Source organism: Terrapene carolina, unplaced genomic scaffold (assembly GCF_002925995.2).
Source record: "Terrapene carolina triunguis isolate 2854851 unplaced genomic scaffold, T_m_triunguis-2.0 Scaffold212, whole genome shotgun sequence".
NCBI classification, from domain to species: Eukaryota; Metazoa; Chordata; order Testudines; family Emydidae; genus Terrapene; species Terrapene triunguis.
Window position 1 is genome coordinate 11,657,049 of NW_020664563.1, and position 17,129 is coordinate 11,674,177.

A 17,129-nucleotide genomic window follows, 5' to 3' on the forward strand; every position below is an offset into this window, starting at 1 on the left:
TCTGGCTGCTTTTGGAAAGGCGGGGGAAGCAGCTGCTTCCCCTGCACCCCGCTAGCTATGCTACTGGGAAGGACCCCCCGCTACCGAACTGCCGCCGAAGACCCGGAGCAGAAGACGCTCTGGGGGCCCGGGCCCCGCAAGAGTTTTCCGGGGCCCCCGGAGCGAGTGAAGGGCCTCGCTCCAGGGGCCCCGAAAAACTCTCGTGGGGGGCCCCTGCGGGCCCCGGGGCCTGGGGCAAATTGCCCACTTGCCCCCCCCCCCGGGCGGCCCTGAGAACAAGTGTGTGATGTGGGCATGGTCTTGTAGCACAAAAACTTCTCTGTAAAAATGCATCCTCAGGATTTTTTTGTTTGTTTGTTCGAAGGAAGGAAGGAAGGAAGAATATCAAGCAAGTTGTTGAGGAGGCAAAGAGAGCAGTTCTTAGGAAACAAACTAGGGCAGAGCAAATGAAGCAGAGAGATGTAAAAGGAGATGGGGACAAAGTTGGGTAGAGTCTTCAAGGTGAGGGAATGAGTAGCTTGAACTTACGCAGAGTAAAGCGATTCTCTCTGTTGACTGCAATAGCTATGAGAAGTCCACCATACTGCTCCACCATTCCTTGCCATAATATCTTCTGGGAAAGACTGGGGCAGTATCGCATAGAGATATTTCTACACCATTCACGAGTGACTCCTGCTGGGAGAGCCTGGCACTGCAACAGTGTAAAGGCAGTGTTGCCTAGTGGACAAAGCACTGGACTGGGACTCAGGAGACCTAGGTTCTATTCCCAGCTCTGCCATTGGTCTGCTGTGTGATCTTGGGCAAGTCACTTTCCCATCTGTAAAATGGGGTTAATGATACTGACCTCCTTAATAAAGTGCTTTGAGAACTTCTGATGGAAAAACACTATGTAAGAACTAGGTATTATTATTCACAGAGACTCCTGCTGGATTAAGTTGGAATTTGAACATATTTTTATTGACTGGTGAACACCTATTACAAGCATGAAAAATAGTAAAAGTCTATATCATTACTTGCAGGAGTATTATATATGTATGTTAATCTTGTATGCTCCTGAGCATTCAGAGCTGCAATTCCTGGCTGATCATTAACTATGGAAAACATATTTTTGGAGGGATAGATATATATCTTCTAGGGCTGTGCATTTGGTTTTCACAGGAAACCAAATACCTCTGAATATCTTAGCATTTGTTTTTTATAGGATTTCTTTATCTCAGGAATCCATATATGGGGTTGAAATAATAGTTCCACTAACTAGTCATTAGAATACCATAAAATCAGATCATCTATTCAAGGGCTCCCAGAGGAACTATATAAGTAAGAGCTAAGTGTTTTAAAAACCCATTAAGAAAAATATGAGATCCTGTTTCCATCCTCTTATATTTTCATAGATCTTGTAGTCTTATTCTAAAAGTTGCAGTTTCAACAACTGGAATAATTAAATATTGTGTTCCATATTCTTGGAGTGAGGTTAAGATGACTGAGACACTTAATAATTCTGCATGTTGTAATATTAAAAAGCTTGTTTTTCACATCCATCAATGCACTCAGCAGTGATTTGGGAACAAAAATGTTAAAGCAGGGCTGCACGCTGACAGACATGAGGACGGGAAGGGTTAAATTTGGACTTACCCACAGCTGCAGTAGTGCTAGGGGGAAGCATTTCTGCCTGAATACTGGTACTAAAATGAAAAAGAAGAAACAAGCAGATCAGGAAAGGGGAGACCAGCATGAAAAGAACTGTCAGGCCATGCATACTGTAAAGGGAAGCAGAGCAGAAGAAGTGGAAAAGGCACTGTTACTAAATGAAGCAGGTGGAGTGGGAGGCGAGGGCATGTTTCTTAAAAAATAAAATAAAATAAATCTATTTTGCAGACATTTTATTTAAAACTGTTAGGATGCTTCTCAGCCTATAGCACAAGTAACATCAAGGAAATGTGACTTTACAAAACGTTTTAAAAAGTATACAGTTTTTCTGAAAGGAAAGAAGCTTTTTTTTTTTTTTTTTTTTTGGTAAGAACTACCTTAATTGTTGAGTCTGGTGTGTAACTTTTCTATAAGCACATTTTATTAGGGCTTTCGTTGGTTGTTTCAAAATGTTACTAATAAAATAATGCCTCACACTTTGTCAAAATTTGTAGCCTATGTTTGAGTAAGGCATTAAAGATTTTGAAGGATGTACAGAGTCACTCGATGTGATCTCCTGTTCTCATGTTGTACAATATTATGAGGCACATAAATCTGAAACTAATAAAAATGATAGTTTTGCCATTCTGCAGCACCATCCATCAAACAATCTCAAAGCAGAAAATGGAAGTGGATCAGAACCAGCGGTAAGGGTACTAATCTTATTATATTATTAATAATAATAATGTTTATTATGGCTTCAGTCTCTGCCTCCTCCCTGCAGTTTCTTTCCTAAAGGTCGATATCATCATGGCTGGGGGAAGTGGAATGCCACCTGGGTCCTAGTGACCCAAATGGGATGTCTTCTGCACAGTTCTGGGTCTGGAGGGCTCAAGAGGAAGGATGGGACCCGTTTAACCTGCTCTGCCCTCGGTTAGCAGAATCTCTTTGACAGCTTTCTATAGTTGATCTATAAGCCTAGTAACAGCTTTGTGTGGTGAGGATAATTCATCTCCATTTTACAGGAGAGAAAACTGAGGTACCGAAAGGGTAAATGATGGTGGAAGAGCAAAGAATAGAATCCAGCTCTCCTGTTGTCTTTTTAACTTCAGGACCATGCACTCCTTATAACACAAACATCCTCACCCCACAACTCCGCACCTTCACCCACACAATAACATTATTAAGGCTGAAGAGTCAAGCACTCAGATGTTAGGAAATGCCAAAATGAAAGTTGCCTGTGCAACTTTAATTCATTAACCTTGTGCATATGCACTGTGATGCAGTTTTTATTACGTGATCACATACTATTTTTTCTATATGACCCTGGCCTCATTCAGGACACAGGATGGATGGTGCTCACTAAAAGAGCAGCTGTTCAATATTTTGCTTTCTCCTCATTGTTCAATGGGTGGCTCCAGGCCTTATTTCCTACACACTATTCAAACCCTGCTCTGAAGACAGAATTATTAATTTCTATGGGCTTTTCTATGGTGCTCATTATTTCTGGCATTTCTTAACTTGACTGGTTGACTTTGCATCCTTAATGATCTTTTAACATAGATTTTTGTATGTGTAATTTCTTAGGTTTTTAAAAAAGCAAACTGAAAAAAACAAATTCCATCATGTGGTATCATATTGACACCTACATGGATCATCAGCAGGATTGGAACCTTTAGATCACCAAACAGACACCTATGACATGAGGTAACAGAGTAACTGATAACAGTAGTAGGTTGTCATCCTCATCCTCGATGGGGGGGATGAGACACACAGCCAGATAGTTTCACAGCTATTTGCTAACAGCAGAGGAATGATAAGGTTCAGGAACCTTAGGTTCCATTCCAGGCTTTGGAGGGGAGTGTGCTCTAGTAGGCACAAACTCTTCTACCCATTTCTCCCCCGCCTGTCCCTTCCAACTTTTCCCTTTTCTAGTCCAATCTCTTCCCCACCCCTAGCTCCTCAACCCAATCCCATTCTCCCCACATAGCCAGTGTGTCTCCTTTCCTCTGCCTTCTCATCCCAGTCAGTCTCCTGGCCCAGCAAATCCTAGTCTCACCCCTTCCAACTCTCTGTCCCAATCTTCCCCCTTCCCCACTTCCTTGTCTCCAGTCTCCTTGCTCAGCCATTCCAAGTTCTCAGAAATAGCTGAGTTGTTTTGGATGAAATTTTCCAAAGATGAGCCTAAAGCAGACAACTGGCATGGAAGATTTCAGCCTGAACAGGTAAATGTTGGCAAAGTTATAAGCAACTGAAAACGGTATTATTATAACGGGAAGCTTCGGACAGCCTTAAAAAGGGTGGTGCTACCACCTCTGTCCGTTATAGTCTTCTTTTTAAAAAGTAAATTAAACATGTTTTCTAGCAGATTGATCTGGGGTAAAAGGATTTATCTATGCAACAAGCTCCTGTAAGGGTCAGCCAGGCCCAGCATCTGGTTTCCTTCTAGTGTGTGCCATTCCACCCTCTAATGGGAGAAAGCACTTCCACCCTTTCCCAGGTAAAGGAGGGAAAGCCCCAGAGCCTATATCTATACTTCTCAACCAGCCATGCCCTAGTGGAGGTATGACTGAGACCTGGAGCAAATTATATATGCACGAAACTTAAAATGTTGTAGGCTATAGTGCCTGAGTGTCAGTGACTCCTTCCATTACCATGGGTTAATGATCCTTTATTTTTTCTAAAGTAAAATAATTCACCTGCAGACATACTGGGAAGGGATTCAGGTTGTGTGGATCAGGGGCTGAGATGAGGGATTGGTAGAAGGTGTGGCTTCTGGTTCGATGCTAGGAAGAAAGTGGGAGACACTAGTGCACCTATGGTCTGGGCCCTGCTGACCTTTGGGTCGGTTTACATGGAGACACTCATGAACATGAATGTGAAATAATTGTGAATTTAAAGTTGCTTAGTTAAACCCCTGTGTGGGGACACTTATGCAGATTTAAAGTGGCCTTAATTTGGTGTAGCTAATCCTCTTTAAAATCACATCTTTTCTTAATGTGGATTATTTTTCCTAAGTGACCACTGTGGCCAAACCCTAATCTGTAGGGGAGGGGCCAAGATACTTCTTACTACCCCTCCCCGCAGCAGGTATTGCCCCCCAACCTGGGGCAGCACAGCACCCCTCACTGGCTGCTGCTTGCTCCCAGGCCTCAAGCAGGGAAGGGTTAATTGGGTGGGGCTTAGACAGAGGCTCTGGCTGGGGCGGAGGGAGTTAAATTAGGCACGCTCCTATTGGCTGTCAGGGAATAGTTGTGGGAGTGGGTGGAGGTCAACGAGCCGGTCCCATTGGCTGGCGTGTTAAAGGCGGTGCCCTATTCGGGAGCCCCTGTGGTCCTTTCGGTGAGGGAGCGGGGAAAGGTGCGGCCCCATTGGTCGGTGGTGGCGGATGAGGCGGCCCTATTGGTTGCGGCGCCGGGCGCCACCATGTTGGAGGGCTCGCGGGGCTGTTGGCATTGGCAGCGCCGGCCGGGGATGGCGCGCGGGCGCCGGCCGGGGTGAGTACGGGGCGCCGGGTGGCACCTTTCCGGGAGCGGCGCGCAGGGCGCTCGCTAGCGGCCCCGGGGCCGGGGCAGGTGAGCGGGGTCGGGAGCTTCAGGCCCGCCGCGCTCGACCCCTTCGGCCTGGGGGCCGCGTAGAGCTGCGGCCGCGGCCCTCCGCTGCGGTGGGCAGGGCTGCCTGCGTGGCTCGGCGGGGACGGGCCCCGCGCATACTGGGAGGGGGCGCCCCTCTCCCGCCCGACACGCCCCTTCCCCGCGGCGCGATCGCCCCCTCGGGTCCGTAGGGGAGCAGCAGCGACCTCCCGTGCGGTGCCGGGGCGCCCGTGGGGCAGACAACAAGCCCCGAGGGGCGTCGGGGTCTTTTCTCCGGGAATCCCCGCTTCGCTGGGGCGGTGTGGGGTCCCGTCTGGAGCCACGCTGGTATGTTGGGCGATAGGGAGAGTGGCCCCCTTCTGAGGGGATCAGTCACCCACCAGAGTTGGGTCTGCAAGGGTGGAAGTAACTTGCATTGGAAACCTTGATGGGGCTTTACCGTGGCTGCCTATGGTAGGGACGGGTCTTTAGCACAGTTTTCCCTGGGTTGGTTGTGAGCCTTTCCCAAGCATAGCTGATCATTCAAATAAGATCTTGCTCTTGTGAGAAGTCCCCCGAGAATCCTCCTCCACTCGACTTTGAAAAGTATTTGAATAATATTTCATGCTTCTGTGATCCCTTTCATCTTCGCATTTCAAAGCACTTTACAGACAACAATTAAAGCTATACCCGCATGTCCTAGCAATTAGAAAAATATTAGCCCCCCTTCTGTAGATGGGGAAACTGAGGCACAGAATGGCTTAATGACTTGTCCAAGGTCACACTGCCAGTCAGCAGCAGCCACAAATAGAACCCAGGAATCCTGACTCAAAGTTCTTTGTTCTAACTATTAGACAGTACACTGCATCCGAAGAAGTGGGTTGTAGCCCACGAAAGCTTATGCTCTAATAAATTTGTTAGTCTCTAAGGTGCCACAAGTACTCCTGTTCTTTTTGCGGATACAGACTAACACGGCTGCTACTCTGAAACCTTTAATTGTTGGGACCATCTCAGTGGCTGATGGGTAGTGGACAAAGATCCCCTTCCAACTCTCTACTCTAATCTTCAGTAAGAAGGGCTTGTTTGAGTGCTGTCTTGTACTCCAGCCATTTCTGACACGACTCAAACTCTAATACACTACAGTGAAGGTCAGTGTTTTTATACTGTCATTAGACCTCATAGTCTACCTAGCAGTACTGTAAAACCTGCACAATGAGACCCCTCCAACAACAGGAAAACTGCCTTAAGTGATCACTTTACTTAAAAGTATCTCTAAGCATTCAGTGCAGTGCAGTCTGTATTTGGCTGACTTTTCCAGTCTTATGGTGATCACTCAAGATGTTTCGCTGTGTATCTTACAACAAAAGCAAATAATTTTTTGCTGTTTTACCTTACCTCCATTCTACAGGGCCTTTGCAGTTAGATCTAAAATAAACACCTCAAAACAAACAAACAAAAACCCTCTCCACCCTATGTAATTGGAAAAATTTGCCTTTTCAGTAAGTTGGTTCCACTTCGAACAGCCATTCTGGTTATGGGAAAGCTTGGAGGTAAAGCCTGTGATTCAGCAAATGACATTGTCACATGATGAAAAAAATGAAACAAGTTTTACCATTGAGCATACAGATTAAATGTGGCTGTCATAAGAAGTATGGATTCAGGCTCAATTTTGTTTGTTTGTTTTTTTGTTTTAAAAGGAAGTGAGCCTCGCTCAACATTGAAGGCCAGACCGTTGGCTGGTATAAGTCAGTGAGAAAAAACGATTTATTTCCACTTGCAAACCAAAGTCCCAGGAGAGCCAGATAGATTTTGTACTGCCTTGCATGTTGTCAGCAAAATTGGCAGCTAAGATCTGATCCCAGAATCTATGCTTCTGGTTCTGTAGAGGTGCTAACTACCTTCAGCTTCTGTTGAGGCCAGCGGAGATAGGGTGGGCTCATCACCTGGCAGGATTGGGCCTATTATTAGTTAAGATTGCAGATAGATTTTCAGATCTCAGTTTTGAGTTTTTAGTGCATCTTTTTATTTGTCAGCTGAATAAACTTATTCTTAGCATCATTGACATCAAACCTAGAAGGAAATACATGTCATTTTCCATCAGTTTAAGGCCTTTTCTACACTAGTCTCCTTAAATTACCCCTTTGCTTATCGCTCCACCTCTCCCAATAGGGGGAGTTTTGGTGTCGTTAAAAAAAAAAAAAAAAAAAAAAATTGCTGGTGGTTACTGACACTTTTATCTTCATGTCAGGTTTCCATGACATAGTGTTAAAATGCTGGTGACCAACCAGTACCTTGTCTCTGCTCGAGCTCTCGCTACTGCTGCCGCTGGTGAAGGTGCAATGGAAGGTGTTTCTTAAGGAAAAAATTCTAGGCTAGGCCCAGCCTCAGAGAACTGCCTGCAGGGTTGTATGGTGAAGGTTGTTACAGACTAAGGGAGCAGGGAGATGCTGTACCAGACCAGTAAACTCATAGGAAGCCTTTAGCACTATATCACGAGGGTAGTACAGAACAATCACCAGGTAATGAAAGAGAGGTGGTAAGAGTGTCTGCAAATTCTAAGATAATGTCTGGGGGAGTATGTGAATAAAAGAATTCTATGCTGATACCCTCTCTCCTCCTACATAGATGTTAAGCTACCAAGGAATCTGCCAGAATGGAATGGGGGGACGCCAGTAGAAATTGGTCTCTGAAGGCTGAAATAAATTGCACTGGAAACTTTGTTCAGCAAATTTCCCCATATTTACTATGATGAACCTTACAGTCCTCTTCATAGGATGTTCTTACACAAGAAACTGAGTATTTAGTAGTATCATAGTATTTCGGATGGCTGGAAGCATAACTGGGTAGGGTTTGAAAAAGAACTGAATATGTTCACGGAGGTTAGGTCCATCAATGGCTGTTAGCCAAGGTGGTCAGGGACACAACCCCATGTTCAGGATGACCCTAATCCTCTGACTACCAGAAGCTGGGAGTGGAAGATGGGTGGATCACTCCATGATTGCCCTGTTCTGTTCTCTCCCCCTGAAGCTCTGGTACTGGCCACTGTCAGAGACAGGATACTGGGCAAGCTGGACCATGGTCTGACTGAGTATGACAGCTCTTATGTTTTTATGTTCTTCGGAGAGATAAAAGTCCATTTAAGCATGCACTTGAGTACATACAGAAAGTTGTAAGATGCATTTGTTCGCAGGCTTATTTCATGAGACTGAACTATGAAATTCTGGGTTCAGATCTGACTAATGAGGCCTCTCCCTGTTCTGTCTTATTTGAAAATTCTAATGACCAAGTGAAAGTCTTGTAAATTGTGTCCAGACAACGTTGTGACAGGCACCTTATTAGATAATTTTGATTCTGTCCCTGTAATGGCGTTGCCCTCTAAGTACAGTTCTTTTCTAATTTCTCAGGTGCCAGAGTATACACCCTTTTGGTTTTGTGCTATGCCTGCTGCTTGTTTTTGCTTTTGGAAAGTGGTGCTGGGCTGGCTTAGAGGTGGTTGGCTGTTGCAGGACCCCGAGTCTTAAGAATATGAATGGATTACATTTCCTCAACAAGTAGCAGAGAGCTGACTACGGTGTGTTGCTGCCACTGAGAGTGCCAGTTTGGGGAAGGGAGTGGTTTAGCTGCTGTTTGGCTGTCGCATGAGTAACCTTCCAGACTGGCAGGAAAGTACTGAGATATGTTTTTATTTAATAAGTGGGTGGGAATGCTTTAGTTGAGACGTTTGTGTGCATAATGAATGTGTTTGGTGTTTAAAAGTGCTGTAATGTGGGCATGGGGTAGGAAGGCTTGGTGTTTGCAAATAATACCGAACTGTCTAGAATCAGAGTTGAAATCCATTAGGAAATATCTGTGGGAACTTAGTGAAAAGCAACAACAGCAATATTAAAAACCTGGCATTGTTTTTATGTTCAAATATTGATTTGTTTTTTCTGTGACATGAGGATGTGGTAACATGGGTGAAGGGTGATTCTTTTCTTCTCTGGGTGTGTACATGGAGTTTACTTAGGTAATAAAACTCTTGGACTGTGCCTTTTGTTTAATCAGCAAGGTTGCTGGAGATAAGAACGTTGCGTGAAAGGACTTTCTCAGGCCTCATCTACACTAAGGCCTGGGCTACACTAGCGGGGGGGTTCGAACTAAGATATGCAACTTCAGCTACGCTATTCGCGTAGCTGAAGTCGAAGTATCTTAGTTCGACTTACCTGGCAGTCCTCACGGCAGCAAGTCGACTGCTGCGGCTCCCCCGTCGACGCCGCTTACTCCTCCTGCCAAGGTGGAGTACGGGTGTCGATTAGCAGATCAGTTTTTCGCGTTCAGATGAGACGTGATAAATCGATCCCCAATACATTGAACAGTACCCACCGATCCGGCGGGTAGTATAGGCGTACCCTAAGGGTTTTGTCGACAAAAGTTATGCCGATGATTAAAACCCGGTATAATTACATTGCTTGTACATGTTCTCATAACGCTCCTTCTCTCAGCAGAGCACATCCACAGTTGGTGCTCTAGCATCGACAGAGAGAGCAGTGCACTGTGCAACTCACCACCTTCTGCAGCTAGGTGGTGTGGGAAGGCAGAATGGATCGCAGTGCATCGTGGTAGGGGCTCAACGTCTCATGATGCATTTTTCTATCCCAGTGTTCCATGGGCTTCCGACTGCGTTTTGTGGCATTTTTCAACGGTCCCTGTTTACTGTGCACCAGCCATCTCTGTCTGAAAGGATGGATCCTGCACTGTTCTGTACTGTCACTGTTATGAACACGTTATGACTGGTCATGCAGAATATCATGAACACCCAATCTGAACACAAATCAGAGGTGCCAAACTGCTATGAGCCATGGAAAGAAACAACACCAGATTACTTTTGGCATTCATGGAGCAGTTGGATGCGGAGGACCGTCACTTTTGGGTTCGGGAAACAAGCACTGAGTGATGGGATTGCATGCAGTGGCTGCAGAATTTCAGATATGAAAGCCACCTTCCTGGACCTGTGTGCAGAGCTCACCTCAACACTGCAGCGCAAGGACACCAAAATGAGAGCTGCCCCCTCGGTGGAGAAGCGTGTGGCAATCGCTGTGTGTAAGCTGGCTACTCCAGACTGCTACTGGTCAGTCGCAAATCAGTTTGGAGTAAGGAGATCCATCACCGGGGTTGCGTTAATGCAAGCGTGCAGGGCCATTAATCGCGTACTACTACGAAGGACACTGACTCTTGGCAATCTGCATGAAATGGTAGATGGCTTTGCAGCAATGGGATTCCCTAACTGCGGCAGGGCGATAGATGGCATGCATATCCTAATTTTGGCCTCGGACCATCTTGTGACAGAGTACATCAATAGAAAGGGGTACTTCTATATGGTATTGCAGGCATTTGTGGATCTCCGTGGCTGTTTCACTAGCAACATGAGGTGGTCCGGGAAGGTGCATGACCCATGCATCTTCAGAAACTCTGGACTTTACAGAAAGCTGCAAGCAGGGACTTTCTTTCCAGACAAGAAGATTCAAATTGGGGATGTTGAAATGCCCATAGTGATCCTGGGAGACCCAGTGTACCCCTTACTCCCGTGGCTCATGAAACCTTACGTGGGAAACCTGGACAGCAGCAAGGAGCACTTCAACATTAGGCTGAGCAGGTGCAGAATGACCATAGAATATGCTTTGGCAGATTAAAAGCACACTGTGGCTGTTTTTATGGCAGGTTAGACCTAAACAAGGAAAATATTCCCATGGTCATAGCAGCCTGCTGTGCACTCCATAATATTTGTGAGGCGAAGGGTTAAATGTTTCCCCTGGGGTGGAGCATGGAGGTGGATCGCCTGGCAGCTGATTTTGAGCAGCCAGATACTAGGGCTATTAGAGGAGTACAATGGGGGGGCAGTTCGAATCAGGGAGGCTTTGAGGCACCATTTTGACAGTGAGATCCAGTAATGTTTCATTACAGCGCTCTGCCATGCTTTGTTAACTTGCTGCCTTTCATTAAAATTTTGATGATTCCTGACTCTGATTTGTTCTCAGCAAATGATCAAATTGCCACTGTGTATTAATTCCAGCAGCAACCACAATGTGTAGGAGACAAAGAATGATTATCTTTCACAGAGTATTTTTTATTAAATACCAATTAACAACATACACAGAAGGCTTGGTGGGAAGGGAGATAACAATGAAGGGCAGTGTAGGTGCCTGTATAAGTGGTCTGTTTTTCAGAAATGTTTAACACCAATAGCTCCCTGGGAAATCAAAGGAATCTGTGGTTGCTCAGCGTTTCTAAGAATCAGGCCACTTATATATAGGTGCCTAAATTTTAGGTACCAAGTGGGAGAGTCTTTCCCAAAGTGCTTTAATCTGTCCAGTATTGGGATAAATAAAGCCTAAATAAGTGTTTCCATTGTAGATAGTAGTGGTTCTGAAGTGGGCTATATGATCCAGTGTTAACTCTCATAAACCTCTGAGATATTTACAAAAAGGAAACAAAAGAAAGCAAGTTCCTATACTAGTTAAATTTAAAAGAATGAAGTGAAATAAAGTGAATGAATGAATAAATAAAGTAAAGATATAGTGAATTGAAGATAAAATTCTGTTCATATTAATCTGCTTGGTCTTTTTGTTACGCTCAAGATGAGTGTTTAATGTCTTGGGGGGGTGTCTTCACTGCAATGTTAGATTGAGCTCCTAACCCAACTCCCATCCACATACACAAATCTCTAGCTCAAGTTAAGTGGTGCTTTAAGTTTGAGCTAGTTAACCATAAGTGGAGGGATGATTGGAGCTCAAATGCTGCTAAAGCTCTAGGAAGTAATGCAGTGGTAATACAACACTGATTATAACTCATCAGCTGTTAATCTAATCATTCTGTATAGTTTGAGTGGTGCTTTGCAGTGTGGTCACTCAAACTAGCTTGAGTGGAGTAACCCAAGTGTACTAATTGGAGCTAACTGTTGCAGGGAAGATAAGCCCTGTATCCTGCACTTGCAGGAGTATGGCCTTTTTGGTCAGGGGAAGGTTTGCCATCAGTACTGCTGATTCCCATTGCCAACCTGCATACCACAGACATTCTGTTCAGAGCAATTCTGCCCTTCCTAGATAGAACTGAAGGAGGAATTTTAGCTTATGTGAATTTCCTGGCTCGTTTCCGATCAATACCAGGAGAGGTTCTTTTTTATAACTGGCAGATCCGATAAGTATTACATAGATAAGGTGTCTGTAGTGCTAGATTGAAACAGCTCGGTATTTGGCCTCCTTTTTAATTCTTCCTTTTCCCTTCATGGAATTTGGTGTGTTGAGTGACTAATCACATTAAATGAGTTATTCACATGTCAGCTGCATGCAAGTTGCCTTTACAATAACATTGTTTACATACTAATATCTGAAAACGGGGGCTATCAATAGTGTTTGAGAAGCAAGATGTGTGACCGGAAATGAGCAATCTGAACTGAGCTTTCACCTCACAAATGAGACAAACTGAAAATGATGGGGCTAAAGTTACTATCTTTTATGCTGCACATTTAAAACTGTTAGCCAGCTGAACAAGGAGTCATTTTCAAAATATGGAGATCTGTTGATTGGGTGTGGAACTGCTTGTCCCTACCTGTCACTTGTAATTTGGTTTAACAGTGGATCAGCAGGCTGTCCCCCAGCTTATTGGTTTAGTCTAACATTAAGATTTTATGCAGGAGTGCTCCTACTGTGCCTCTCTGAGGACAGCAGTGGTGACTTGCTAGGACCCCAAGGATATCGATCTCATTAAAACAAAGTAGATTCGCAGCTACCCTCATCTCTTCAACGCAGGGTGTATGGCCTGCAGACACATACTGATTCTCATATGCAGTGTAGTCCATCTTAATCTGAACACGTGGGCCGCAACTTGCATGCTGAAGATGGGGATGGCTGTCATCTGCATTTGGCCAGTGGGATGCACTTTGGCTGTCCTTGTGTTGTAGATGGTAAAACTGATGGTGAAATAACTAAGCAAGTGCACTTGTATTACTTGTTTCTTGAATATGTAACTTCTGCCTCATCCATTTATTGCTCATCCCAGTGAGCATCTACGGCTCAGGGTGCAGTTTGTGGCCATTTTGGAAAAAAAAAAAAAATAAAGGAACGTAAACTATGTGCAATCTCTACCAGCTCCATGAGTGTCCTACAGTGATGGTGGTGTAGTGTCAGTTTTCATTTGCATTCTGGTTATGTTTAATTAATAATGTAGGAATATTCTTTTCTTGACTTAATTTCACTAGATTTGATTAACTGCTCATCGGATGGGCCTTAATTGATAATTTATCAGCCAAAATTTATTGAACAGGGAGATGTCTTGCATCTGTCTTAAATATGAAGACATAGATGTACCACAGCATAGTTGCTCGTGCTGAGGTTTCAGCACAAGGTGATTTTTTTTTTTTTTTTTTACTTCCTTTGTGTCTGTGAGGCTGTTGATTGTCTATTGTTTCTCTCTCCTCTGTTTGTTTGCTCTGGAGATGTTTTTGGCTATCACTTTTGCAAACTGCTAGGAAGGATGGATTTAGTACACCGGAATTGATGTCATACTTTTGATTTTCTTGAGACAGTGTAGAGAACTTGGAGATATTATAGGGACCACAATTTTTTTTTTAAACGAGCCTTTTCTGCTTTTAAATGTGGTACCATCAACTTAAATAATAATTCTTTCCAAATGTTTTGCCTACTGTAGTTACAATAATTTCAGTTGTTACTTGTAAGTGCAATAATAAAGAATGTTTCATTTGGCAGCCTTCTATATATATCGTTCGTTTAACTGTATCAGTCCTTTCCCCTTGTTTGTGTGGGGTGCTCACAGAGCAACAGGGGAGAGTGTTTACAAAAGAGGAAAATGGGATTGTGAAACCACAAAAATTTGCAGGAAAGTTTGGGGCTGGGTGAAAGTGCAGTACTCTTTAACGTGCTTAGCAAAAATGACTAGATTTTGAGTTGATGGTACCAGAGGATAGGTACCTGTGAAACTTACCTTTTTTTTTTTTTTTTGGTTAATTTGTAGGGGTACCGGAAGATACTTCAGTGATGATAGACCCACAAGAGTGAAAATTATGAATGAAAAGCATTAACATCCCCCTCCTGACCCTGATCTCTAATAGACTTCCTGTAGCCCTTGGAAGAGAGGGTCAGGAGAGAAGGGTTGAAGGTCACCATGAAGCTAAAGCAGCGAGTGGTACTGCTGGCCATCCTCCTTGTCATCTTCATTTTCACAAAAGTTTTCCTCATTGACAACTTGGACACTTCAGCTGCCAACCGGGAGGACCAGCGGGCCTTTCACCGCGTGATGGCAAGCTTGCGTGTGGAGCTAGACCCCCGACTTGATCATACACTGCAGTCCCCCTGGGAGATTGCCGCCCAGTGGGTGGTACCACGGGAAGTGTATCCCGAGGAGACGCCGGAGCTAGGGGCTGTTATGCATGCCATGGCTACCAAGAAAATTATAAAAGCTGATGTGGGCTACAAAGGGACCCAGCTGAAAGCTTTGCTGATACTTGAAGGGGGACAGAAAGTGGTCTTCAAACCTAAGAGGTAAATATATATCCATCAGTGACTGGATAAAAAACCCTGTTTGAGTTTTTTCCTCCCTGTTGATTCATTAATTTATAAACTGATATATGTCCATATTGCATATGATGCAGTCTAGTATACAGAAGGTGGAGTGGAGCCATGCTGGTGATTTGGTAATATTCAGCTTGTCTGCCAGCTTGTCTGCCAGGCTAGTTGTCGTGATCTGGGTGCCTTATGGGAGTGAGTCATGGGGGGTCAAGAAATGGAAATTGATGGTCATCTTCAAACTAGGCCTAGAAGGTTGTGGTGCTACCAGTGGAATGTAATATTTTATGTTCTTCCTTGTATTTGTCAATATGGAAATTGCATTTCTGCCTTGATTGAACGTTCCACCATAAAGCTTATTATGTATGCTTGTGTATGCCTGTAATGCTTTCTAAACTAACTTTCCTTGAGGAAAAGGTGGACTGCTGGAATTTTCAGTACCATTTCTCTAATGGCGACTTGCACACCTGATTTGGAGTTGTATCCTTGGACTGCACTATTTTGAAACAGTATGAACTTTTTGCACTGAAGTGGTGGTGATACAGCTTGCACAGGATACTGCATGCATCTTGTAAATACCATGTCTTGTTACTGTATTTCTGTAGTGCTTTTTCTATAACTGAATGCCATAAAGAAGTACACAAAGCCTTAAGTTACATTCCAGTAGTTGAATGTCTGTGTGCAGGCAGGCAAAATGTACACATCAAGGACATGTACAACCAGGAATGTTTTTAGGAATGCCAGTCAATTTGTGGTGGTATGCAGTGCATGTGAGAAAAGAGGGGATGCAGAGGGGAATTTTTGGCAAGGATGTAGGAGTTTATCCCTGCCTCTCTTTCATAGGATTCTGGAAGTTTTTAAGCAATTGCCCACACTCGGCTCCACAGCAGGTAGTCAGGTTCCCTATTTACCATCTTTCTGATTGAATCTGGTAGGTCTGGAGAGTTAGCGACTGAGTGGGCAGTCAAAAAAGTAGAGCCCTGTGCAGATACGAAATCTATATCTGTGGATATAAATTGGTATCCACGGAGCTGCAGGGCTCTACCGGGAACTGCAGCAGTGAAAGCAGCAGTCTGGTAGGCTGTTGTTCCCAGGAGCAGCTGGGGTGGGTACCATGCTCCCCAGCAGCTGTCCCTGGTCATACTAGTGCAGTGGGCAGGGCTGGGGGCGGTACAACCATGCTGGAGGAGCTGCTGGCATGGGGCGCTGGCTCCTGGGAATGTTATGAACCATTAGGAAAGGGATAGATGATAAGACTGAAAAAATATTAATGCCACTATATAAAGCCATGGTATACCCCATCTTGAATATTGCATGCAGTTCTGGTCACCCTGTCTGAAAAAATATATATGAATATTGGTAAAGATACAAAGAAGGGCTACAAAAATAATTAGGGGTATGGAACAGCTTCCATATGATTAAAAAGACTGGGACTGTTCAGCTTGAAAAAGAGACAGCTAAGGGAAAATATGACAGAAGTCTATAAAATCATGAATGGTATGGAGAAAATGAATAAGGAAGTGTTATTTATCCCTTCACGTAACACAAGAACCAGGGGTCACCCAATGAAATTAATAGGCAGCAGGTTTAAGACAAACATAAGGAAGTACTACTTCATATAAGGCACAGTCAACCTTTGGAACTTGTTGCCAGGGGATGTTGTGAAGGCCAAAACTGTAACTTGGTTAAAAAAAGAATTAATAAATTCATGGAGGTTAGGTCCATCAATGGCTACTAGCCAAGATGATCAGGGACACAACCCTGGGTGTCCTAAGCCTCTAACTGCCAGAAGCTGGGACTGTATGAGAGGGGCTGGATCACTCGATAATTGCCCTGTTCTGTTCTTTCCCTCTGAAGCATTTGACGTTGGCCACAGTCGGGAGACAGGGTACTGGGCTAGATAGACCATTGGTCTGAAGTAGTATGGCCATTCTTATGTTCTAAAGCAAGGATTTGACTGGACCTCTCCTCAGGGTCATAAGTAGGGCTCTGTGTTTGTCACGGATTCCATGACTTCCTGCGACTTCTGCAACCGCCAGAGTGGCTGACCCCAGGGCTGCCCGAGCAACTGGCTCTGGGGACTGCTGTAGTGGCTCTGCAGCCAGCCACACTAGCCGCTGCTGGAGCGGCCTCGGGACCAGCCGCACCAGCTGCTACTCTGGCGGCCCCTGGCAGCTGGCTCTGGGGACCGCCTGAGCAGCAGTCCCTGGGGCAGTGGGAGCAGCTGCAGCTTGGCAGTGGTCCCGGGGCGGCTGGAACAGCAGATGACCCCAGGGCTCCCCCCACAGTGGCAGCTGGAGCAGCTGCTGGCCCCCTGGGACTCCCCCCACAGCCGCTGGTGCTGCGGACTCCGCCTCTGAGAGCGTTTCTCCCC

General features: G+C 44.9%; 1 protein-coding gene across 1 annotated transcript in view; it reads left to right on the plus strand.

Annotated features, from left to right (window-relative positions):
* Nucleotides 1-5,024: 5,024 nt before the first annotated feature.
* The window catches only part of LOC113407542 (glycosaminoglycan xylosylkinase), a 31,778-nt gene continuing 19,673 nt past the window's right edge, over nt 5,025-17,129 (plus strand). The window contains exons 1-2 of the mRNA XM_026656167.1: nt 5,025-5,123; nt 14,205-14,731. Of these exons, the coding sequence (XP_026511952.1) occupies nt 14,355-14,731 (377 nt within the window). The 5' untranslated portion in view covers nt 5,025-5,123; nt 14,205-14,354. The remainder of the gene's footprint in view (nt 5,124-14,204; nt 14,732-17,129) is intronic.